The sequence below is a fragment of the Diadema setosum genome, chromosome 2 (assembly GCF_964275005.1).
Source record: "Diadema setosum chromosome 2, eeDiaSeto1, whole genome shotgun sequence".
In the NCBI taxonomy this organism is placed as follows: domain Eukaryota; kingdom Metazoa; phylum Echinodermata; class Echinoidea; order Diadematoida; family Diadematidae; genus Diadema; species Diadema setosum.
This window is the reverse complement of record NC_092686.1, coordinates 5,905,896-5,933,462: the sequence shown is the minus strand read 5'-3', so window position 1 is coordinate 5,933,462 and position 27,567 is coordinate 5,905,896. Positions and strand designations below refer to the sequence as shown.

The 27,567-nt window shown below is 38.2% G+C and overlaps 2 protein-coding genes across 2 annotated transcripts in view; both read right to left on the bottom strand.

The window, feature by feature from the left end:
• Positions 1 to 507: 507 nt before the first annotated feature.
• Positions 508 to 7,129, bottom strand: LOC140239277 (uncharacterized). Its single transcript, XM_072319153.1, has 3 exons — positions 6,743 to 7,129; positions 5,405 to 5,583; positions 508 to 3,972 (listed from the first exon to the last, which is right to left on the bottom strand). The coding sequence occupies exons 1-3, from the start codon at positions 7,026 to 7,028 to the stop codon at positions 3,265 to 3,267; spliced, it is 1,173 nt and encodes a 390-aa protein (XP_072175254.1). The 5' UTR covers positions 7,029 to 7,129; the 3' UTR covers positions 508 to 3,264.
• A 13,752-nt stretch (positions 7,130 to 20,881) lies between these two features.
• Positions 20,882 to 27,567, bottom strand: part of LOC140237942 (slowpoke-binding protein-like) — a 33,453-nt gene continuing 26,767 nt past the window's right edge. Inside the window, exons 14-15 of the mRNA XM_072317874.1 lie at positions 24,613 to 24,657; positions 20,882 to 21,185 (exon numbers count right to left, since the gene is read on the bottom strand). Coding sequence (XP_072173975.1) covers positions 20,882 to 21,185; positions 24,613 to 24,657 — 349 coding nt within the window. The remainder of the gene's footprint in view (positions 21,186 to 24,612; positions 24,658 to 27,567) is intronic.

The window sequence follows — 27,567 nt, the reverse complement described above, 5'->3', positions numbered from 1 at the left end:
GGACATAATGAGATATATGATAAGCACAAGAACACACACACGCACGCACGTACACACAAATATATATATATATATATATATATATATATATATATATATATATATATATATATATATATATATATATATATATATATATATATATATATATATATAATATACACACAGCTGTATATACATGTACATACAAGAAACACCGATGTACATTGTATAGACAGAGAGAATGAAACAAAAAACTATGTCCGACAGGCCTTACTTTTCCCTCACCCGAGCCTCAAATTGTATTACATCAAAGTAGTAGTGTTGAAATTAATATTGCTATTATTATAATTATTATTGTAATTCTTGTTATCATCATGATCATCACTACTACTGCTACTACTACTGCTACTACTACTACTACTACTACTACTACTACTACTACCACTACTACTACTGTAATACTGTTAACATTATTAGTCTAAGATATTATGAGGGGAATAGCCCTGGGGGTAATCATCTGGGTGGTACACAGTAGTTATCTGGAGAAGTTGCCCAGGGGGTTACTGTCCATATACAGTGCAAGTTTAAAAAGATGCAGAAATCAAACAATAGACAGAATCAATTGTTTTTAGGGAAGCATCTGGAAGGTAAAGATCCACGCAGACATACAATACAGTAGCCCAAGAAGAATTAAGAACAGAAGCAAATACAGGATGTTGTGCTTTTGTGGGAACATTGTCTTCAATGCTGTATTCAATTTTCAGCATGATTCATGTAATGTCAAACAATATCCAGTCACGACTTTCTTAAACAAACAGAAGTATATACATTTTTCTTTGCAGCAATCCACCTTTCCTCAAACTTGAATAGTTTGGAGTGTTTCACAGTCTTTTGAGGCACAATGCTTTGGTTTACTCTAGTCCAATTTTATTTAGTTTAGTTTAGTTTACTAACACTCAATCACCCTCCTAGGGTATGCAAGTGATGACAACTTTGGAACAAGATGGCAAGAATAATTACAGGGGAGGTGAGAGGTGATGTGTGATACCATGTTTTATAGAACTATCCCTGACATAACAACAAAGATAACACAACAAAAAAATATATTTAAACTCTAGGTCAGCAAAATTAATGATTAAAACATGATTCTGCTACAGCCGACCTTTTTATAAAGAAGTTCCATTGTACATGTAGCAATCATTCAACAGGACTCATCATGGCTACACGTTAGCTCATAAGAAAAACTGTCAGGAAGGCAGTATAAAATGTACATGCACAGGAAAAAACTACAGTACTAGTATACAGAAGGTAATCGGGAAAGGCAGATTTTTCTTGATATAGCAGATAATCATTGTACATGAATGTATGGCACATATGAAAATACTATGTACATGCATGTGACTTCAAGCACTGTACCCAACACATACAACTATGGTAGAATGTGCAATGTAAATTTATTGCTGATTCACTCTTCTTCATTGCTCACAGCTATGGATATGTACCACTGCATTGTTGCTCGCCATTTTCTATTCCATTCATTTCTTATGAATTTTCTAATCTCGTTGGAGTAAATTTCACCTTTTCTTCCCATTTGTGAGACATTCATTGTAAGTTGATGTGGCTGTGAGTGTGTGTGTGCGGGGAGGGTGGTGGAGAGGAAGTAAATATTTATATTCATGAAAATTGAAAAATTTGTTTGTAGTGGGAAATACGCATGTTCTATTGACATACTGTTGTAGCCATGCAACATTCAGCAATCCAGTATATTCTCAACATACAAAGTACATTCATTTCAGTGTCTGACGAAATGCTACAGCATGTGCATTCAAACGCAATTTAAAATTTAAGTCAAATTGAAAGTTGAATACTATCAGGACCTAGATATAAAAGTCTGCAGCTGTTGCTGCGATAACATTGAAATTGCAGCCTACAGATGAAATTTGATGGACAATTGGAAAGCTTACTATGAGTACTTCAAAAAGCTTTCCTCATTTTAATACCAAAAGTACTCAAATCAAAGTAGGGATCAGATCAGCAGAAAATCAAACAAACTAAAAAAAAAAGGGGAAAAACAAACCTTAATAGACAAATCAAAGTCACCAAATTAAAAACCACACAAGATACAATGTAATCACTACACAACATACATGATACAGCATACAATAGTACAGGTATCTTGCATAAACTTGACAAAAAGTTTACATTAGATGCCTCAAGGACCCGGGAGAATGGGGAAACCATGGTGCGGGAATGTTAGCCCGACTCCAATACATTTGATAATCCCTGTAATGATTTGTCTACAGCTTAAAAGGATGGTACACTTTTGGTTGCAACCTAACTTCAGGTTTATAACTTATCTCTGTGGTGAGATAGTGGGAAACCTCTTAAGAAATATGAAAGAACATGTAATCCCAAGACAAATTCCATGGTTATTATTTTAATGAAAATTGGTTTTGAAATGGCTGACATATCCAAAATAAAAGGGATCCTAATAAAAGGTGGTTTACTTTTTTTTTTTTTTTTGGATGTCTCAGCAGTTCCAAAACCCATTTTCATTTCAACAAACTTCTTAGAATGATATGCTCTGTATTATTATTTTGTGAGTGGTTTCTTAGTATCTGGCAAAAAGTTAAAAGCTCAATCCTCATTTCCACCAATACCATGCCATCTCTTAATCACTGATTTTTATTGACAACAAGTACATACTGTACCGGTACATGCACAGCTGAAAAATCTTGACTGTAGTTGACTATTACACTTTGATACACTGTGATCCACATATTTGCCGACACATAAAGCATACAGTGTACAGTGTAGCTGACAGGTGCTATTCATGATTTTTCAATGTACACTCTACGCTGGTGGGCAGCCGATGGAAAATGAGTCAATTGGATCGCCCATGATTACCCATGCTACTGGGTTTTAAAATGAAAATTAAATCACTGATCACATCATCAAAACAGAAAAGGAATAGATGAGGTTTGAATACCCTCTCTAAATGATGCCACAACGGCAAATTTGAAATTTGGATACTGATACAATAGAGACATCAAGTTTGATGCACTTTAAGTGCCAAACAAATTTGACAACCTTTCAAAATTTATAAAAATAGTCCGTAAAATGTCTGCCCAATGATCTTCCAGGTGGGATAACACCGCCCCCTATAATCAGTTCCTTCATGAATCTCAGTTTTTTTTACAAATTTCATGAATATGAATAATGCAATAGTTTGAAATCTATGTGTTTTGGGCAAGTGGGCAAGTGGGTCTGTGAGAGTTCATTTCATTCCATCCTCTGCTCAAGGACATCTTCAAGAGTTACACTTTCCCCTCCCTCGTCAGTCACAATTTCCACTTTGTTACACTCCATCGTGTTGGAAACATCAAACATCGAGCTCTCGATGTGCCACACACTTTGCTTGACAGCCCCCAGTTCCTCCTTGATGGTGGTCACCTCTGCCATTAACCTGTCCAGCTTGGCGTGAACTTCAGAGTTTGCCTGGCGAACAGCCTCCTTGACCGCCACTTTCACAGAGTCCAGGAGTTCCCGCGAGTTGGACCGATTGCTCTGGTCATGTGACAGCCTTGATCTGTTCGGCACTCTGGTGGCGGCCTCCAGAATGCTCGCAAGACGTATTGCGGTGGGCACTATCAAGTCCTGCTCTGGTCCCCCCTGGTTTGACTGGACATTATTGACCAGTTCCTGCCACGATATATCGGCAGCCTGAGCAGCACTGGTACGTGGCACGGTGGGTCTCGGCAGAACATCTGCAGTTTGCTCTGTGCTTTCTGGAACACCCAACTTCCCCTGCAAATGTTCTGTTGCATCTCCTGAAGTACGTAATGCAAAGCGGGAAATGGGGCTTGGGGGATCTGCTCCTTGCTCCGGAGTCTCTGGAGTAATTCCCTCCTGCCGAGACTGGTTCGCACGCTTCTGGCTTTGTCGAATGCTATCCCTTTGCTTTCGCATCCTCTGAACGCGTCGCTTTTCCTGCAACCAAGATCCCAAATGAAATGCTTGAACACGTTGAAACTCAAATTTTATTAATATCTGCTTTAAAATCACTTCTATACTTGCAATGATGTCAAAGATCATGTGTTTGATCACAACTCAAGTGCGCATGTACGCACTTACATGCATCTCATAATCTACAGTTCAGGATACGCTTCATCGTAAGAAATGTATTGTACACAAGTGTGACTGATTCCCCCCCCCCCCAAGAAAAACAAAACAAATCAAAACAAAACAAAACAACAACAACAATGTATGAAAGTATAAAATTTGCCAGCATCTTGGTTCATAACAGCATTCTTGTTATAACCAGAAAATTTCCTGATTGTCTGTGTAAATCTTTACATGTAGAATAAAGATTAAACTGGCAAGATACTTCTTCCTACTTGCTTCCCCTTAATCACACCTCCAGCAATAACAGAAAGAAATGGGTAATTTCAAGAAAACTTCATTACTCCACATTACTTATCTTCATGGAAAAATAATTTTGGGAGAATATTTTCTCAGATATGATTATGATCAGGGGAGGTTCATAAACTTTGAACTATTATACTGGATAGTTTATTGCTTCTTCAAACTTCTCTGATTTGAAGAATTCTAAGCATAATAACCAACACATTAAATCAACAACAACAACAACAACAAGAACAAAACAGAACCCAGTAGCCTAAACATTGATGATTTGGCAATGTTGCTGGGTGCTGAAACTAATAATCAAGGTACTATTCATTGGGATCCACAGTAATGCCATTTACACATGTACATATTTCTACTGATTTTTTTGATTAGCAATTATAACCTACATGTAGTTGCTCCAACTGTATCCTCGATTTCGCACATAAAATAAACCCATAGAGTTGTATCCCAAACATGCCAAAATTAAAAATAAAATGAAGTTAGGAAGATATTGCTTCAAATTTATGTTTGTTGTCCAACTTCATGGCTTTGTATAACGTGCTACCAAAAACTAAAACACATCAGATAGTTTCCTCATAATTAAAGAAAAGCTATTCTTCTGGAACAAAAAAGGATACATAGTTGACTAAATCCACCTGAAATGTAAAAAAATAAACCTTTTCACTTTAGAAACATGATTCCTAAACCTTGGTGGCTACTGGAAATACATGTACCAAGCCTACATGTAACTGACATAGCCTGAGTAAACTTTCATTTGAAAGTGAATCTCAATATTCATTGCAAGAATTATTGGCAATTTCATACATATGTAGGTCATCTCCCCCTGTCATACAGAGCTCTCAATAAGACCAAGGGCATATTGTCATCATGTTTTTGTTTTGTTTTGCTACTACACTATTTTTTATTTTGATTCTTTAATAGGGAGTTTATATTTCAGAAATATGTCTAATTCCTTTTGTCAGTGCTGTAAAAGTACACCTTTTTTTACAATTACCTGCCGCTCTGCATTGGAATAGCCATCCGGTTTTGGGGCAAAGTTCTTGGGCCTTGTTTTGGGGCACTCCTTACAGGTGGGGCACAACTCGGTGACGGCACAGACATCCTTGTACAAGGCTCTCCAGTAGTACCTCGTTGTGATGTTCTTCAAGGTCTTGTCGCGTCCGTAGTGTTTGTCTGAATGGGTGTAAAACAGTTGGGGAAGTTAAAACTTCATACATCTGGGCGTGATGATTACCATGTATAATTTGTACATAACAGAAGATGGAATATTATTCACTTGAATGCATGTATACATCTAGAATTGTGAAGGCTGTATGCTCATTGGTAAGAAGCAGCATTTTCTCAAACTTTCTGGCCTATCTTATGGAAAATAAATACTGCTGATTCATACCCTCCTATGATTTGTTTTGTTACTTTGGTTTGTCTTTAATGATATTAAAGAGATACATGTACACATTTTACTTGACACATAAACAACACCAAAGCAGGGAGGTGAAAGAGCCTCTTCCATCTCTCTGACCAAAGATAGTATAATAGTCATGTCATCCATCTACAAGTACAAATCATCTACCATCTTCTACAGCTGTAGAGAGGGCAAATGAAAACATTGTTGCATTGTGCATACACGAAGATCTGCAATGTGTACACTACCTTCTCACAACAGCGAGTTCAGTTGCAACAGCTTGCAAGAATATGAATGTATAATGTGTACATGTACTTTGTACGTACATGTGTATAAATTTGCCCTACTTTTGTAACTCAGATTTATACTGCCAAACAGTTCATATTAAATGCATATATATGGCACCCTCACTACGACCAGCCCGAACGCTTCTACTGTGTGAAGAGCTGCCCAGGGTTAGTTGCACCCTAATGTTACCATGTACAATTTTTGTACATGCCAAGTGTAACGTTAGTATATATTTTCTTTTATTTTTCATTTTTATTTTTAATTACATGAACAAGTTGGTATTTTTTTCAGACTCTAGTCAAAGAGTTACCCGTAATTGAGGAGACCAATTTGTCTCACAAGAACAGAGAAGGTATTTTAAAACAGTTCGATCGGAGAAAACAATCACACGTACATGTAGGCCTACAAGTACTCAAATACAGTGTATGCTCATGGGGAGGGAGGAGGGATCCTTAAAAGCAGGGGCCCCCTCATGGGCGGGTTTCCCGGACAGACATAAAATACTCTAGGTTCTGTACTTCCTACACGTAGTCTTTCTACATGGTTTATGATTGACCAATGTCGATCGGTCAACATTTCATCACACTGATTCACAGACACAGGAACTTGAGTCCAGACTATCAACCTAACTGTTAGACTTACCACCACCAAGACCTCGGTGGGCCTTCATAACAATCCTCTTCTGCTCCTCGGGCTCCGGCACACACATTCTGCCATCTCTCTGAAGGTAGCACAAATCCCCTTTCTCCACCACCGAGAACGATTTCGAGCAACGTCTGAGCCACCGCTTGTTATTGTCGCTAAATTTGGGCGGGTATTTCTGGTAGCGGAGGTAGTTGGAAATCGCATCTACTTCTTCAGCATAGGTCAATGTTCTGCCGAGATATTGGGGTATATTATTTCTGTCGGAAGACGGTGGCTGGGGCATGGTGACTGCAGTCAGTTGTCACAAACCTAGCTAAATCAGGAACAGCGTAGGTACGATCTTATGGAAACTCCCATGTACATGTACAGTAGGCCTACCTGTGCTGGGTACTGGTCACGGTCGATGTACACTAGCGAGTGTTGTGGAGCGTCTGTCGATATCTGGGCGGCGGACCCGACACAGGAAGACTGATGCTGTGAACAAACTGCACTGGACCGAAGCGTGAGTGAGGGAGTGCACGGAAGTGACGTTTGTCAAAACATAAGTTGTTTCAAGACAATTAATTTTCATAAGGCGTAATATCATGATATTATCATGGACTATGGATATCATGAAAAGTCTTCGAACCACAAAAACATGCACTTACATCAGGAGGAGGCCTGAACAATTGCCGAACAATTTTCTGTAGCTGCGTGCGATCTTTTCTTGGGGCAGCCTACCTGGCCTAAAGTGAAAATACTGTAAACATGAGCGAGAACTTATTTTTTGTGTGATGTATTCAGTACACTATACACCTAGTACCCACACGTGCATACTGTACCAGTGTATTGTGCACCCACGGTTAGGGTACGGCAGGCACGCCGTTGAAAGCGGGCGCAATTCTTCGACTACTAACACCCAGCAGTACAGTACTGTACGTGCAGTAACCATAGAAGAGGTCTGTGGCAGTAACCCTACGACCTGGATCAATGAAGCAGCTGATGAATGGGGATTACCCCCATCCGGACAATAATGGTGACCCCTCAGGACAGCTATACCTCCGGTAAAACTACCCCTTGGACAGCTACTCATCGCAGAAAATGATATATTACCAAAAAAAAAATCAATGTAATAAAAAAAAAAATCATACAACTCAATAATACAGAAAAATGAAATGAAACAAAAATAAACACAAAGAATAACACCCACGGACCAGGAATAAAACATTTAGGCCTACAGAGAGGGAGAGAGAGAGAGAGAGAAAGAGAAGATACAGTATGGGCCAATATTACGGTAGGCCTATGTCATTATTCAAGTGCTTGCAAAAGATATTAACAGAAAATGTTATTAAAATTGTCTTTGCTTTATAAAAACGGAAAGTTAAAACTGTTGAATATGTAAAAATATCACGAGTGAAAGAGTGACGGCTGATGAAACAAGAATTTTAAGCTTTCCCGAGTTAAGTTGACATTAAGCTCTGCATTTTGTCTATTTTCGAACCATGAGCTATGATGAGTGATAACTCACTTATCTTTACCTGGCATTAGGCTTATTATGTTACTGTAGAGCCAAATTCTGCTCAAATTTTTGGTTCATCACTTGAATGCAATTCCATTATAAATCAAATTCTTTATTCACTATACATCTTATTTCAGAATTATAACAACAGAACGACGTTAGACAAAGAACTATTGGAGATCCTAGCTTTATTATATAAATTTCTGAGAGGTTGTATAGATTTCCGTTTTTATTTAGTGATTTTTTTCGGGGGTAATATTACATTACACTCTGTAATAAAGTTTTGTTTAAATCAATAACTGCCATGATTGAGTCGTCATTGTATTCAGGTGAGGCGGAACGTGTGCTTGGCTGGGTTAATGGTCAATCATTCTCCCTTCGACCCCTCACCCACTCCCGAAACCTTCGAATGACATAGATTTCTTTCTTTTTTCTTTTCTTGAAATCTTCTCATTTTTATTTAGCCAAAGGTGATGTTGACTGGAGGGGAGACCCCCCCCCCCAAAAAAAAAAAAAAAAAAAAAAAAAAACCATAGGCGATCACCATCATGCTTGTTCCAGATTCTTATGAGTTTTGACCCCCTGTCACGAGTTTTTGGAAGTGAAGCCATGCAGCTTGTCACAGGTTTCGGGGAGGTAAACTAGAAAAACAGCATGATGTTGGCTATGTGCAGTGCATGAGACGAATTTGTCCTGGGAAGAGAAGGCTAGTGTAGTTCCATGGTGTAGCAGAGGAGTGCGTCCCCATCGCAGAGCTGCGAACCCGCCCAGGGCGGGCATTCCTATAACATGTTCAGGAATACTCCCCCGGCGCCCGGCCCTCAACACCAGAGTTTTCAGGGGAAGATGCCTCCCCTTAGACTGGGTCAACCAGGATGCCTCCTGAACCCCTGAGTATAACTCTTGGTGCTGAGCGCATCCACAGCGATGAGCGCATCGTCCCAAAACGTGAGGCGCAATCAGTAGTCGCTGTGCCTCCTCCATCAAAGTCAAACTTTAAAAAATAGCTCTGTCTGGGTGGTTGAAAACACGCGGGCTTCCGTCCGTCTAAAATCTCTCGCCATGCATAGTACTCTACTGCACTTTCTACAGAGTCTGTCGTGAAGAAAATTCAGAGGTTACACGGTTTTCTCGTAAAGCAGATTTCGGCATGCATAAAATATAGGCCTATACTCTTAAAATTTTGCAGCTACACCGAACGACTATAAAGATCGTGATGACTTTTTGTTTCTGGTGCGGATGTCTCGATTCTGTGAGATGACTCCGGCCTGCAAGTTTCCGAAATTAAACCAAAGCGACCTACTTTAACCCTATAAAGCCCAAGCTATTTTGACCCCTTCCAGGCCCAAGGGGGGGGGGGGGGGGGCAGATTGTGCCCCCCCTATATTACTTCTTTATTATGATGTATGACCGTCATATTTTGCACATGGGTAGAGCAACTTGTAATCTACATGACCCAACATTTGAAATTTCTCAAGGTCATCCACTAAGGGCGCTATTTACCAAAATATAAAGAAATACATGGGAAATACGCTAAATTCATGTTTTTTTCTCTTTACTTCTTTATCCTCAGTATATTATATCTTTCTATTTCATATCAATCATTTTCATATTTACCACAAAGGAAAAGCAAGTCAACCTTCACTATTTGTTATGGTTGAAATTTCTCAAGGTCAACATATGGGGGCGCTATTCATTACAATATAAAGAAATATATAAAACCTATGATGTATTGCTTGGAATGAATACATATATTGGTATCGCATTTCATATTTCCAAAATATTGTAATTTTGAGTTTGCCGATTGATAATGTGATGAACAAATGATATCACAGGCAAAGCTTGTGTGAAGATAACACAAAATAAAAGGGTAGTCTTTGGAAAATGTTGTATTTTCAATTATTTCTATTATATCTATCGTTTGATGCCAATGTCATAGAAAATAAAGGAAATAATAAGGAAACCATTTCAGGGTAATTCATAGCCATAATTCCTTCACCCTTTGGTCCTTCAGCAAATTACAGCCAAGAAAACCCCCATTTCATCCATCATTATATTGTTAACTGAAATTGGAACAGAAAATCATGCAAAATCTGACGAACATGGTTGTCAGTTTATGGTTGCCATGGCAACCAGCAATATCGGACATAGCTAAATTATACATCAAAATATGCGCAATAAGATTTTAGGAAAAGTCACCAAATTTGGGTGAAATCTGGTAAAGGGTGTAGGAGCGGCAAATGAAAATATGGTAGGGGGCACAATGTGCCCGCCCCCCCCCCCCCCTTGGGCTTTATAGGGTTAATCAAAAGTGCTAAAACGTATAAAATTATGTTCATAATCATAAGAATCCGTATCGAGTACTGTGCGATCGAGGTGAACGTCACGAGTTTGGCACCCACGAATGATAAAATAGCCAACGAGTTGGACACGAAGTAAATAAGGCCCACGAGTCTGACACTGTAGGCAAACAAGACCCACGAGTTTGGCACTAAGCAAAGAAGGCCACGTTAAGCCCCGTGATGTAATGTAATAGATTATGATTACGAGAAAGTTTGTAAGCAACGTGTCGATAGAATAAGGCTTGCAAAATGCATGCATCGATTTGAAGGTCCACCTAACATGCAATGCATGACTAATAAGAAACAAAAAACGCAAAACACTTTCTTGCCTTTCTTGATGTCATCGACAGTAAACTCAACTGAATTAATAAAGTCAGTTTTATGCATGTCACGTTACATTTCCATTTTATGCACAAACTTCATAATTATATACAACAGCTAGACAAGTAAAAGTGCCACAGAACTAAACCTCAGCTATATGATACCATGACAGTTCAAAAGATGTAGAGAAATATGAAAAAGGAATTATGTAAATGATAATATGAGGAAATTCCGACTATCAATGCAAGTTCTATAGAATTATCATTCGAAGTCAGTGATGCACTTTTATTGCCTAATATCATAATGTTGGGACCATAGTAGAGCAAAATACAGTGCACCATGCAAAATATAGGAATCTATCATTCAAACAGTATGAAAGATAATGAATAACCATAAAGAGTACAACAAATTACATGTAATTTGGCCTACTCACTTTTAATATCACGAAGACTTGATTTTTGTCTATGCAGTACACCTTTGGGGTATGTCTAAAGGCCATAATGATAATGATATCACAATCGTCATGTGCAGTCGGAAAGACCAAGACCAAGCTAGAGGATGTGAAGGATAGACAAGTTTGATGGTGTTACTGTGTCATCGTGCTATGAAATTGATCAGAAATAACCACATCATGACGAACACGATTCCATATCTCGCTCAACACACTTACCAGGACTTCTCGTCATCCTCTTTCCTTATTAATTTTTCTTTTCAACGATTGACAAAATTCCAGAAGGTATTTGCCGATTGCTCACTTATAATGTGCGAACTAGAGACCCCGGGGAACAAACCGATTCGGAGTTTTGATATTATCATTCATAACTTATATAATGGATTGATTGGATAATTTTGGGGTACTTTTCATTTATTTCCTGTATTTTAATGTGGTATCTTTATTATTGGTCTGTTCTGAAAATATGTGTATTTTTATTTTTACAAGTCTATTGCATAATCATGTGTACGAGAATGCATTACATGAGGGCTCACATGCCTAAGGACAACAGTAAAATAATTACAAGTACTTTTGTGAGCCCTAGCTCATATGTTTTGCTTCCCTGTCCATACTTTGTGCTATACATCAACTGTGTCATTTCTATATGAATATTATGTTATGTTCATGCTATTGTCATTTCCATTTGGCTAAAAAATGATGATGATGATGATGATGATGATAATAACAATAATAATAATAATAATAATAATAATAATAATAATAATAATAATAATAATAATAATAATAATAATAATAATAATAATAATAATAATAATAATAATAATAATAATAATATACAAAAAACTTGTCCCTCAAAGTCAGTGCACAAAACGAAAACTAAACCATAAAATCCGTTTCGGCCCACGGCCTATTGACCCTGTTTTCAGCTTCAAATCTCGAACATCGATATTGCAGATAGACATGAAGAAAGACACATTCTTTGCGGCGAACACTGTATCACTCTGACTGACAAACTGGTTGCTTAGATTGGAACATTCCATGCCTAGCTGCCATCCTCACAAACAAGTCACAAATATACTGATGCTCTTTTTTTCTTTCCCTTCTTCGTCTGTTTTCATGTATTCACAGCTGGATAGGCAATATTCATTACCGATTTGTACGACCACCTGCCCGAGCTCCTTCCTCGCCCCTGGTTTTCGATCCGAATTCGTCAGAGCTGATATACCCCAGCCTCGCGCTTATGATACTCGTCTCGAGGAGACGCGAGACTGTGAAGGTTAAATCTCTCACTAAGTGACCCATAGATGTGATGTGTGCTCCAAAGAGATATGCGGGACTTTCCACGGGAATGATCATCAACTTAACGAGGGAGCCACAGTGCGTGAAACCATTGCACTTGTCTGCTTTTGGACTCTGTTACTCTTTGACTGAACTCGTTCTTGCACCAGAGCCGCCTCTTATATACGCCTTTTGCCCTTGTAAAACTACCACTAAACTCAAGATGAGGCGATCGAAGAGCACATTGATCGTGGCGATACTCTGTCTTTCCTTTCAGCACGTCTTGAGTGAAATCAGACGTGTGAAATGGATGGATGAATCGATAAGACACTATAACAACAGATCTGATCATGAGGATGATGGCTGCAATCTTCTGCAGAGTGACACTTCTGACTTCATCAGTGACAGTCAAGGTCAAATCAGCGGGAAGCTGACGTCTGAAAGGCAGAGAGTTGGATGTTTCTACAGCAGTGAGAAAGATGCGCCTATTCTTGATAGCGAGGATACATCGGGTCCAGCCAGGAGATCGAATCAAGTATCGATACCATTACCATCTGAGAAAGTGTCTCGAAACAACTACTGCACAATTCCAACTGCTGTGGGATTGATACAACCTGTTGTGCATTTCTTGAGCAGAAATGGTCACAGCTTTAAAGCAGGTAGACGCAGCAAGCTATCACAAACTTCAAGACGAGGGCATCAGAACCTTCTCAGTCCTTACAATGGCCGTCGGAGACAGGTTCCAGTACTGTCCCAATTAAGAACCGGTAGCGGTCAATTGAGAGATCGAGAAAGTGTTCTTCACCGTCCAGTTCTACAATCGGCACGAGATCGTCTGCCGTTCTGTAATATCGTTCACGTCAAGTCTTCGGTCGTGTGCACGGGCACGATGATATCGTCCACTCACGTGCTGACGGCTGCTCACTGCGTGCATAATGGGGATCAATTCCTATCGCGTACGAGGAATATGCGCGTAGTTGGCATTCCAAGTGGAAGGGACGACTTCGTTGCGCGCCGAGTGCGCAGTATTCGCGTCCCACAACACTGGTGGCGCGAAAGCGGCGGACGAGACGATATTAGTCGACGGTCAGACTCAGATCGGGCTATTTATGATTTTGCAGTTCTCACCTTGGATCATCCAGTTCCTGACATGAGGGGCTGTCCGCGCAATGGAACCATTGACCTCAAAGTGTTGCCACACCAAGTCCATGATTTAAGAAGCACCACAGTAAGAATTCACTTCACAAGTTTTGCGGTTTCTGCTGAGGAACAAATTTGGAAAACGTCCTGCGCGACGTTAGATCGTTCCATGGCAGCAGTCCGAAGTGGACTCGTGGCAACCAGCTGCCCGTCTAACGACGGAAGTTCGGGCGCCGCGGTGTTCGCGCACTTTGGATCGTCGTCACGGTTCCTGGGTCTTATCTCACACGAAGTTCGTCTGGCGAGCTCGCAACATTTTGTGATCGTCAACGTCCTAAATCAAGTCCGAAAGCGGATGGTGTGTTCCATGATGGCAGCAGATGGATCCACTGAAATCTGTTCAAACGTCAAGCCAACGAAACATATCGGATTCATCTCATACACACGGTTATAAATAGTGCTTATATTCACCTCTAGCATTATCATACACTGAACTTTGAACTGAACACTGAGAATTTTTTTTTCTCAAGAAAGTGATTAGGCCCTATATTTATTATTCCACGTACGTGTATTCACTTATCTTGTTTACATCATTAAGGATGGAGTGCATGACTATTTGGCAGGGGGATGATACGACTCGACTGTAGAAATAAGTGTTCATTAACCACTGGAAATTCATAACATCCTGTTACATCTATTGCACAAATGTGCGTGTTCTTAAGTCCAGGGAAGAAATCGACATCTGCAAACTCAGCTAGATCAATAAAGACAACAAATCAAACGGATTTATGTAATCAAAATGAGTTTACTTGTTTAATACATGTACGAAAATATACACCTCATCTTGCATGCATAAGCCTTAATCTTAAGACATGCTGTTCAGTCGAGTTGACTGGTATATATAAACTGTACTATCATCCGTCATACATAAAATACTCATGGTGTGCAAAGCAAGTACATGTATATTGTGTAGCTTCCTCATTTCAGGACATATGCATTCAACGAGTATAGGTCTGAACAATATTAATGCCTATACCGGGGGCATGATTCAGTGATGTTCTTTACTGCTGGTGTACTATTGTGATCTACGTAAAGCGTGTGACACGTGTACGAACTAGCAGAGTTATAATGTATTCCTAGAGTAGAATAGATCAATAGAGAAATGAATGAGCCAGGTCCTCTTCAAGAGCAACCATGCAGTATTTCATGGCAAACTTGCGAGTGGTAGAAATGCCCTTAGCATCTTTTTTTTTTTTTTTTTTTGGCTTTTTGGCTTTTTGCACACACTTATACAAATACACTTTATCACAGAGAGAAACATATCAAAATAATTACACTTCATAAGAAAAAAAGGTTAGATTTTGTTACCCTTTCACCACCATTTATGTGACTGTAATTTATCAATCCATAATAGATATTGGTACCTATGATTATTATCCATTTTTGAAAACACATTGCCACCAAATCTATCCTTTGAGGAATAACTGTAGTCCTTTGTGCACCTGCCAACCTGCAGCTTAACATATGGGAGTACACTGGAGTAATATTTTCAAAAATAACTATTACAGTGTTTTTGAAAATATGATTCTCCCATACTCTGATATTGAAGATAGTCATAAAAATAGGATCACAATACTTGATAAACCTTTCTCTTTCCTGAAAATATGGAGTGTACAGAATGTATTTCTATGATATATGGACAGTTAACAGATATACACTTAATTCTGCATACTTAATGAGAATTCGTCATGATTTACAATAAAAATAAATTTTCATAGGAGGCTGGAAACTACAAAATTTGACATCCCTCATTGAGATTTAAGAAGATAAAAACATACACACACACACACACATAATGGCAACACAGTACATACAGTTTGATAACATTGATATAACATGAAAATATGAATAGGTGCGAGATATACACGATTAAAAACATTGCAGTCTACTTTGGGTTAGCACTTCTGAAAGTTCAAGTCACATGTTGATGAGCACTTTATATCAGAGACTGAAAACAAACAAATAAACAGACATACAATGTGATATTCTGTTCCATGGAGCAGTGGAAAATTGTAGGTGTAGTTAGGTGTCTTGAGTATACACTGATTCTGTTCTGTGAAGCTGCAGATAGTGTGCGTAACACACTCTGATCCTGTAAAGAAGCTGTGGTAGAGTTGTACATGTACCTGTAATGTGTTCTAAACAAGCAAGAAAACATATTGTTCACATTTGCCATTCCCACAAAATATTGTTATCAAAGTTTTGGTAAATCAACAACATGGGACGTATACACAGCGACTCCCTATGGAGGAAACCAACATTAGCAAATGGTTCCTTCTCACTAATGCAGATGCAATGAATTTTTTACCATGCTCACTGTGTCATTTTATTGAAAGATATAATCGATTACAAATTTCCTAACTACACAGGCTGCCATAGACGTATGATAGAAACTAACTATATAATCAATATTAACTCTTCACAAAACAGGCCCAAGAATGGTAGTAAAAATGTGATTTTAGTGGCACTCTGAGTGCGCAGAAACGTCATCTTGTAGATGATTATGTTGTATCCTTTACGCATGCGGTCATTATCATTATACTATTGTCCAAACAGTGTGGACACAGTGTGGCCACACTGTCACACACAATGGCGATAGGTCCTGTAACTCACCCTTGGCTCATAAATACCAAGCACCTGAGGAATGTAGTAGCAAAGTGACAAGTATTTCAAGCAATGCAAGTCTGCATCCCTTCAAAAAATCATGCAGAAAAAAAAAAAAAAAATGTAAACCAAGATGCAAACCAAGATATGTGACAAATAAAAATTGAATTATTGCACAGCGATTGTATATCTATGACACATTTTGCTATTATGAATGCCACTGCACTATGCTATGTCTAGCTAACATTCCCTGAAATGATTCTAGCTCAACACACTCCATCTAGCAAAAGCAGTAACCAGTTGTGTGGTCATGCAAACACTGATATAAATAACCTCATATCCATAAATGCATAAAAATCAGTTGCTTGATTATGATTGTGGAGCCTTGCTTTCTTTTTTTTTTTCTGTGAAAGTACACACAATGTTGATACAACTATAATATGCAACGAAAACTAACTAAACAGAATGGAGTATTTTGAATTCACACATATTGAAATTACGTATAAGGTATTTCAATTCAATCAACTGTAACACTGAGGCACAAGTGCATAAATATGAGACAGAAAAAGCTCAAATCAAGATTGCTCTTCCCTTTGCCAAGCAGAAATCATTGTTGCTAGTACATAAGAAATTTTACAGGCATAACTCCCTTATGCGAGAATTTAAAAAAAATAACACACACACAATAAACCCACCAATGTTACATATTTTTTCTTCAAGGTACAAAGAATTCTGGGCTTTGATTAATAATACAGCAAGAATGCACTTCATCATCCAAAGTATGATTGAAGTAAAGGAGAAATGCAAGAATGCTGCAATCAATTGCAAGTCTTTCAATTGGTAACCAATTTGCAATCAATTGCAATTCGACATTCTTGCAATACCCCCAAGTCATCTCCATAGATTTGCATGTTCTTCTCTTTTTCTTTCTTTTTTTAAACAAACATGAAATTACTGAAAATTTAATTCTCTTGCATTTGACATGGGCAAAGATATATCACACCCCTCCCCACCCCCCCCCCCCCCCGAAAAAAAAAAAGTGAAAAGGTATGCAAGAAAGACATGGACACTTAAATTATTTCATGGCTATTTCAGCAAAGACTTTGTGACCTTTACGCAGAGCTGCAAACTAACCCATTTTTTCTACTGGTCCGACCTGACCCTATCGGACCAGTAGATACCCATTTTTTTCCATTTAGGGTTGAGCGTTGTCTTAAAAAACAAAACAGCCAGAATTTTACATCACAGTTCCCTGCCATATGTTCTCAGATATCATGGATACATAATGATGACGATAATATTTAAACAAGTATAATGGATAAGTGATGACAATGATAACATTATTTGATAAGAGTCATGCATAGAAGTTTTGCTGAATTACATATTCAATGTTCTTTTGATCACATGTACACATCCACTCGCAAACAATGATTTCTTTTCTTTTGTTTACGAAGTGAAAATAGCAATCAAATCAATATATTTGTGTCATATTGCATCTGCATAATAATCCTTAGTTTTCAATAGTATGTAAGACCACATAAAACAGACAGAGGCAGGGCTCGACACTAACGGTGGCCCGGTGGCCCAGGGCCACCAAAATTGAAAGTCGGGCCACCAAATTTCCAAAAAGGGCAAATCTGGTGGCCCGCCTCGGGCCACCAAATTTTTTTTGAAAAGTAAGTCAATAAATTCGTAACTTTTTGCACCGGAAATTAGCAGTTAAATTTGTTTAAAGGATGGATGAAAAGAACTGAATGAGTGCCTGAGAGTGAGTGTTGCAAGTTTGTTGAGGTTTATTTATGGTTAGAATTATGTCCAACTTCCAATTCTTACTATGACTGGATAAAACTTAGATATTTGACTCATTAAAAAAAAACAACAGGACTTTTAATGTTTTTTTATTGTTTTTTTTTTCGGGGCCACCAAATTTTTCTCTCGGGCCACCAAAAATTTGAAATTGAGGATTTTGGTGGCCCCATCGGGCCACCAAACAAAAAAGTTAGTGTCGAGCCCTGCAGAGGTATAACAGTACACAATGCTATGAAGTGATTTGCATCAGAGTGAATCTCAAACACAAATGAACCAAATAGAGCATATCAATACAGCCCGAACAAACTTGTTATAGTGCACAGAACATATTACAAATAGTGCCTGTATGTACATGTAAATACAAAGAAGTATTTCCTGTTTAAGTATGCAATGTAAACTACCTCACTACTCACCCCCCCCCACCCCACCCCCCCCCCCCCACTCTCTCTCTCTCTCTCTCTCTCTTCAACTTACTTGGTTATCACAACCTTTATAGCTATGCCATTTACAACTTCAGACTGAAAATCACAATATCATACACATTATGCCTTTTCGGATGTGTAATATAGGACTTGACATCAGTACGAGAGTGATACCCCCCCCCAAAAAAAAAAAAAAAAAAAAAATGCAGTGCTGAGGGGAATAGATTGTATTGAGAGGAAAACATAATTCCCACTGGACTGTCAAGTGTCATAATAATTACAACTGTACACAAGGCAATTTGTGCTATTTGATCTTTTGGTCTGCATAAATACACGTCATTTCATTCTACGTAGCTCATCCGCAGCCAGTCAAATTCTGGAATCACTACCCAACGCAGAGACTCCAACCCCAAGCACCTTCTGATCTGGAGATTCTCCCGCCCGAAACCCCTAGCAAACGGGAGACTCCATGTTGATGTGTGCGAAGCACGTGTATAGGGTTCTAGATGTTCTCTGGTGCTATCTATAAGGCTTATTTTTTCAACATACGATAGCAATAAGTAAGAAATCCTTTCCACCGGGAGACACAGAGCCAGGGCGGGAGAAATCAAATCTCCAGCGGGAGAACGGGAGATTTTGCAAAAATGGGTTTTCGGCGGGAGATCTCCCGTCGAAAACGGGAGAGTTGGAGTCTCTGCCAACGAGATGTCACTGCATGCAAAGTAACAATTTCGATCCTCACTGCATTACTAGCAGTCACATGATTGCATTATGACCAATCATTAACCAGCATTTATGCAGACCATTCTAAGTTCATTTGAGTTTACATTCAAGTTCATTTGATGTTGCAACAATTGCACGACCTTCACAAGTGTACAGAGTATGGATAGTAATGTGGAAGACTTGATTAACATTATGAGAAGCAGAGAGACATTAATGCATACAGCATCTTCAGCTGTTCTTGCTCTAACATTTGTTTCATCTTTTCTTGCTTTCCACTTGTTCTGAAGTGAAATAGGCATACCAGTATTTACAGTGTACCATGTATGATAAGTTGTTGGATTTGTGTGTCATGCAAGGCAAGGAGTACAGTCACACCACCCACTTTATGACATTTATGTGGACTGAAAGAAGCACTAGATATGACGATGCCATCACTTTTGAATTTAAGATAGCGCTATAGATACAACACAAGTATAAGATATTTGGTGGAAATTTAAGTAGACAATGTTTCAAGAAAAAAAATGAAAAATTAATCATGAATAATCAATGGTAGAGATATTAAGTCAGTGCCTGCATTTTAAAGAATTTTGTACAATCAAACCAATCAGAAAGACACAGAAAGTATATATCGTGCTCGAGAGAAAACGTTATTTAAAATTCAACTGACACATTATGGCTGTACATGAATGTGCATTGTGACCTCACTTTGTGTTCAAAGTAGTTATATTTCAGTAATTGGATATTCAAATGCATCATTTCTTTTCTGTAGGGCTTCCTTGACTTTATAGTCAGAGTTTATGTATAATGTCTCATCTCCACAACCAGTGTGGAATTCAGGAATATGTTTGAGCAGTTTCCTAGAAGTATAGAACAGTAATGATGAACCTGGTAAGAATTGAGTGTATTGTTCTTATTGTTCATCTTTGTTCATCTGTTAAACACTGTCAAGCAATACGCAACATATGTTTACCCTTCATAAAACCACCAAAATGTCCTTTCTTGTGACATTTCCTTAATTTTGGTTTGATGGAGGAAAAGTATTTCATCAGATGTAAACTGAAAAATTCCCAGCTTGACTGATTTCTGAGGATTCCCCCATGTGATAGCTTTTATTTGTGCGGATGCGTTTACCAATAATTCTTTCTTGTCTCTCTGAGCTGAAATGGAGGATAACCTCACCAAGAATATTCTCCCTGTGTTCCCACTAACAATGTACCCTCTTTTTATCCCCTTTGTTTAGATAAATACGGATATGCACTATTCATACCTAGTGTTTTCTTTAATGTCACCGTACATATAAAATAATGCAAATCAAATGATTATGTGAAGGAACTTGTTAAGTAAGTCAGCAATGCTGAATGCACTCTTCACTGGACTGGAAATTTTTATACATGTGATAAAAAGAAATCCTTCCAAAATATAGTGTACATGCAAATCCTGCAAAACATGTAGTAACAGAATGCCATAAAGCAGTAATGCTGGTGCTCACACTCTGGGATTACTTCTGTCATTGGTGCTTGCTTTTCGAAGGCTAATTCCCTTCCGAATATCACTCAGCAGGGCACCCCTCCCTTCCACACGTGGAATGTCCCGGGTTGTATTGCTGCTGCTGCCACTGGGGGCGAACCCAACTGCTGGCGCGGGTGGAGGTGGGGGTGCAGCAGCCAGTGAAGGGGGCGGGGGAGGCACGGGAGCAGCCGCAGGTGATGGCATCGAAGGCTGACTGGAGGCGGTACCATTCGGGACATCCGCATGTGATGCTTTCTTGGATGAACTCTTGCTCTTATTCCTATTTTGGAAAAGTAGATAAGAATTCAGTACAGTGTAGTTCATCACAATGGAAACAATAGTTTATCACATGGCTTACATCTCGGTGGATACAGTTCGACCTCGATTATCCGGCCATGTCGGGACCGGCGCTCATCCGGATAAGCGAATTGGCTGGATATGGGAGACACAATGTTAATGTACATAGCTGCCGTCCAAGCTGCCGTCCCAGTGCACTGGAAGCTAGGCAGGTAGCGTACCCCGCAACAGTGATGTAATCTATGCTAGCCTGCGCAAAATTGTAGTCCCTTCTTCACAAAAATAAAGTGTATCTTTATATGAAAATCATACATGTTTTACCTCATTAGATATTGAAAAACCTATCATGCACATACTAATAATTATGAAATTAGTGAAATAGATCCATGAAAGTCACTGTTTTTTCTCAATTTATGGATGAAAAAAAAAAGTCCTTCACTGCGTGAACGCGTCCGGATAATAGAGATTTCCGGATAAACGGAGGCCGGATAATCGAGGTCGAACTGTACTACACACCGAGCTAGATTCCTTGTAATGATTCAATGTGTATTTGCCATCACTGATTTGCCTATTAACCTGTTGAAGACGAGTCCCGAGTATACTTGGGCAGGTGTCCATGGGAAATGCATGTTGTAGCAAAATCAGCATGTCACCCAAACACAGTTGTAGAATTTATAAGTATGTACGGCAAAATGTTCACCCATGCCATATACACCTTATTCTGTTTACAGCTTTCTGACATAGAATAAAGATATGCATTGGTAATTCTGCTAAATCCATTCTACGTTAATATCACAAAAAGTATTCAGAGCCGTCAAAACATATTAACTACACCTAGTACATGTATACCAAAGTTTGAAAGAGCTATAGGTATTCAATACATTCTGATATCCAAGTGTGTGTGGTTTGTGTGTGTGTTGTTTAATTTACTCAATAAATTGCCTTTATCTGTAATCATCTTTTCACAGCAGCAGGTGAATCCTGGTAAGATCTTCAAAAGTTAAATCACAGATAAACTATGTTGGTTTGCACCCAGGTTGTAGAAGAACAAAAGAGTCTTTAAGTCCAGAACTGTGATGCTCTGCCTGAAATGAGTCATGTTTACATAGAACCTTCAAAACGTTTACTCCGTAAATCTTGATTAGAAGCTTCAATATCAATAATTCATTTCAACAATTAGCAAGTATATGCACTGATTAATTTTAAGACATTTTTCTCTCACTTTAGAAATTATCACACGTGAGCCAAATGATGACATGAATTATGAACATTAGAATCACAATACTGGCCTTGGCACAGACGTGGGCTAGTAATGAACAGATGATATGCCCATACAGTTTTTCTTTATGATACAAACCACGAGCAGTACAGTGGTATTAAATCTGCATCTACATGTGCTTCTGCATCCATGTCTCACTAAGTGTGAGCACTCACTTCTTGGATGATAACCAAGTCATGTGTGTGGAAACTAGACACTTGCATACTTCAAAACCACCCCTGTAGAGTTGCCATGTTTGCATTTAGAATCATTGCAGCTGACTGTTTTCCGAACAATCTTTCTCCCCACTCTGCCCTTCCCCATGTTTTCCTACTTCTGCCTATCCCAGGCATACATGAAATGAAAGCTTGCGCTGTGTGGTGAGTTTGCACAGAAAGTCTGTTCCTTTTTTTCCCCATTCCTGAATGTTTGCCTGACCAGATCAAATGACAGAATGGTCTGCATCTAAAGGTCCTTTCAAGTCACTGTGCATAATTTACGTGTGTCTGTTTGCAGTGAGCATGCACATGGACGTCAACCAGACAGATGAAAAATAGAAATATTATGGCGAGAGAAGAGAGAGAGAAAAAGATAGAGAGAGAGAATGAGACAGAGACAGAGACATTGATGGGATGGATTGAGACAGATTGACAGATAGAGAAAGAGAGGAGACTATGATAGATGAAGAAAGATAGAGATAGATAGACAGATAGATAGACAGATACACACATCTATGCATACATACACACAAACATACATACATACTTACTTACTTACAATGAACATGTATACATAACACTGTAAAAGCAGAAATTTTGGCATGAGTAACCTTTCGCGCATGGCCAGGTAAGGTGAATTTCACATGTTTATAATTCTGCAGAATCAAAATATGATCTAGTATTACATAATAGGAAGCATACATATTTGCATGCTAGTTGCACGCCACATGAAATGCACAAAAATTATCCACTTTTACAATAGATAGATGGATAGATGGATGGATATGGCTACAAAGATGCAGAAAGAGAGTGTGATAGAAACAGATATACATAGACAGATGAAGGAAAAGAGTGAGATGCAAATAGAAATGAATGGAGATGTAGAGACAGACAGACAGATAGAGAGACAGACAGACAGATAGATAGATAGATAGATAGATTGATAGATAGATGGATAGATAGATAGATAGATAGATAGATTGATAGATAGATGAATAGATAGATAGATAGGTAGATAGATAGATAGATAGGTAGATAGATAGATAGATAGATAGATTGATAGATAGATGGATAGATAGATAGGTAGATAGATAGATAGATAGATAGATTGATAGATAGATAGATAGATAGATAGATTGATAGATAGATGGATAGATAGATAGATAGGTAGATAGATAGATAGATAGGTAGATAGATAGATAGATAGATAGATAGATAGATTGATTGATAGATAGATGGATAGATAGATAGATAGATAGATAGATAGATAGATAGATAAATAGATGGATATAGTTCTACAAAATAAGCAAAATGGGCAGTACAGTATTGGCACTATTTAAAGGTACCCCTAGGGGCGATTTTTAAATACTCTGAACCAACAGTCATATGCCCAGTGTGAAAAGTATCCCCTGTTCATGAAACACTACAATATCTCCAATTGAAGCCTTTTAATAATGAGAACACAATTTAAAGAGATGGCATAGTATTGGTCGAGGTAAGAATTCAGCCTTTAACTTTTTGTGAGATATTTTGAAACTTCTTTATGAAATGTTAAGAAGCTACAATTCTAAGGGGAATTCAAATTTTATTTGATGCAAACCTTCTTTGAAATGGCCGAGATATCCAAATAGCAAAGTAAAACAAAGCGATCCTAATAAAAATTTGGGTCACACCTTTTATTTGGATTGCCTTGTTTTGGATATCTCAGCCATTTGAAAACCAATTTTTATCAAATGAACTTTGAATTCCTCTTACAATTATATGCTCTTTGATATTTCATAAGAGGTTTCTCATCTGAAAAAATCATCAAAAAATGTTGGAAACCTCAAACCCTATTCCAATGGAAACTGTACATCCCTTTAACACACACACACACATACACACACACACACACACAAGACTGCCAATGAAGAACAAAGCTTTTTATTACTCACTTTGTCTGTCTGGAGGCGTGCCTCGTCTTTTCTGAGGAGCGATGCCTGCATTGAGGGTTGCAGTGTGGGAGGAAGCATGTTTGCAAGAAAGTCGGGTATTTGACATGGAGCAGGTCATGTAGGGCAAGCATGATTTTCTTCATTTTGTAAAAGGTGCTTTTGTCATGATAAAGGCTACAGATGGCTTGAGCTTATTTTTCAATTGGTCTGCAAGACATATGGTTCTAGGAAACATGAGCAATATATTGTTATCAATTCAGCCATGTACATAGAAGTATAGCAAAGTACAATGTAGATGATGTGCTATCTATGCATGGAATGATGGTATCAATTCATTAAAGGACAAGTTCACCTTAATATATGGATGGATTGAGTGAATGTGGCAACATTAGTAGAACACATCAGTGAAAGTTTGAGGAAAATCAGACAATCTGTTCAAAAGCTTTGAAAGTGTCCGTGCTGCCATCACTGAATGAGAAGACCACTACAGTTTGTGACATCACATGCATAGAACAATATAAAACAGAAATATAAAGAGAATTGCATAAAAGGTTATTTCTTTTGAAAAGGACACATTCCCTTGACTTATTACTGAAGTATGCTATGGGTAATATTGTTCCCCCTGCCTTCCTGAAGAGGCAAGTCAAGCACTCTTTTATAATGTGAGCAAAGTGAGAATATGTTTATTTTCTTTATATGTGACCGTGCATCACAAAACCAACATATAGTTGCTCCCCTTAATTTTGCATTAGGACTCAAAAATGGGTGAAACAGGACAACCAAGCTAATCTTGAGTTCTTCATATTTTCTGAAAGAGCTGTTCTTTGTCTACACTATTCCTAAGTTTGAAATATTAAAGTAAACGGGGAAGTTTGTTTTCCACAGTTTTTCTACAACCCTCTTTTTTTTTTTTTTTTGCAAAGTAGTGACATCAGGTATATTTTAGAAGCCCCTTATCATTTCTTAAAAATCCTTATGCACATTCTTCACTTTCAATTATAATAACTTTTGAAGGAATAATGCTACTGTTTGAAAGTTAGCATCAATTATGGACAGAATGTGTTACTAGAGCATGCTCAATTTCAGCTTAATCTGATAACCCCTTCATTGTTGTTGCGCCTGTGGTTTAGATCCCGTTTTTGTCACATTCATCACACAGCTAAGCACGCCTTGGCAAAGATTATTAAAGGGCATGAATAGACCTTGTACTTCTGAGGCTCTTCTATCAGTTCACACTTTTCAAAAATGTGTGATCTCTTTTCAATATTTAGATAGGTTAGGAGAGTCCATTTAAATTGAGTTATACATCATTTTAAAGCTTAGAGTCTGTTCTTTTAGAATCTGCCCTAAACTAAAAATCCATGTCCCGTGACTTTTTGTTGGTTTTGTGATGCAGGGTCACATATTTTCTTTATGCCATTCTATGCATGTGACATCACAAACTTTAGTAGTCTTCTCATCCAGCAAAGGCAGGAGGGAAAAGTCAAAAATTTGTAACATCTAGCATCTGAATGGATTGTTTTGATATTCCTTGAACCTTTACTGACCTGTTCTTCTATTATTACTGCATTCACTCAATCCACACATATATCTAGGTGAAACAGTGATGTAACATACTTTTTCTCTCATGTTATGACACTGATCAGCAAAGAGACACACTGGCTACACTCTCTGGCTTGTGGTGATTCGTGGCTAATGACTGTGTTCTTGCTAATGCTGATTCACTTTTGCTTCCAATGATTAAACATTTAAAAAAGAATGAATCATGATGGACTCTTCACAACAACTGTAAAGCAAAAATATATCATGATTTCTCCAGAGCAGGCAAACAGCAACTCTGCCCTCTGCTTTGGTTAAGGGGATGGTACAGTATTGGTGGAGATGAGAATTGGGCTTTTAACTTTTTGCGAGATACCAAGAAAATAATTATGATATAGTACAGGGCATACCATTTTAAAAGAGGAATTCAAAGTTTATTTCATGAAAATCGGGTTTGGAATGGCTGAAACATCCAAAAACAAAGTAAAACAAAGCGATCGTAATAAAGTGTGGGTCCCACACTTTATTAGAATCACTCTTTTTTGGATATCTCAGCCATTTCAAAACCAATTTTCATCAAATAGACATTGAATTCCCCATAGAATTACATGCTCTTTCATATTTCATAAGAGGTTTCTCAATATTTCACAAAAAAATGTTAGAAACTTGAAATTAGGTCTCAACCAAGCCTGTACAATCCCTTTCAATGAATAAAAACAAAGCATTTTTGTATTCAAAGTGCATCAAACTTGCTATTCTAATTGATCAAAAAAATATATCAAACTTGTCATTCCAATTGATCAAGAATAATTGCTCTACTTCTTAAATAGATTAATTTAATGAACTTTGTGAAACTTCAGTGATCTTGACTACATGAACTCTATATACACTGCACTCTTGGAAGTAAATAAAATGTGATGCGCTCCGTCGGAATGAGTCAAAAGTCGCAAAAAATGAAATCGTAGTTATGCCTATATGTGAATTCTACAGACTCTAAGCTTTACACTGATATGTAATACAACTCATTTCGATATCCCTATAGATCATAAAAACGAATATTAACTACGTTTATGATGTCAGTCCATTTTTTAAATAACGGAGAAAATCGCTCTCAAAGTTCAGGCTACGTTCAAGCTCACAACCTGTTTCTTTCACGGGACGAAACAATACAACAGTCCTGCTTAGCGACGGCGTTTACGCTCCATCGCACGCACTGCCGTATAAGGCGATAGCTTGGGTATGTAAGATAATTAACCAATCGCAGGACAGGTCTGTCATTAACGATTCTGACCAATACGGCAGCCCGAATGTAAACTTCGGCGCGTTTGTGTCCGTGCCGCTGCCGCCGCATGAATGAGTCGGTATGCGTTGTGTGTCGGCTGCGTTGTGGTTTTTAGTTTTTTACTCACAAACAAT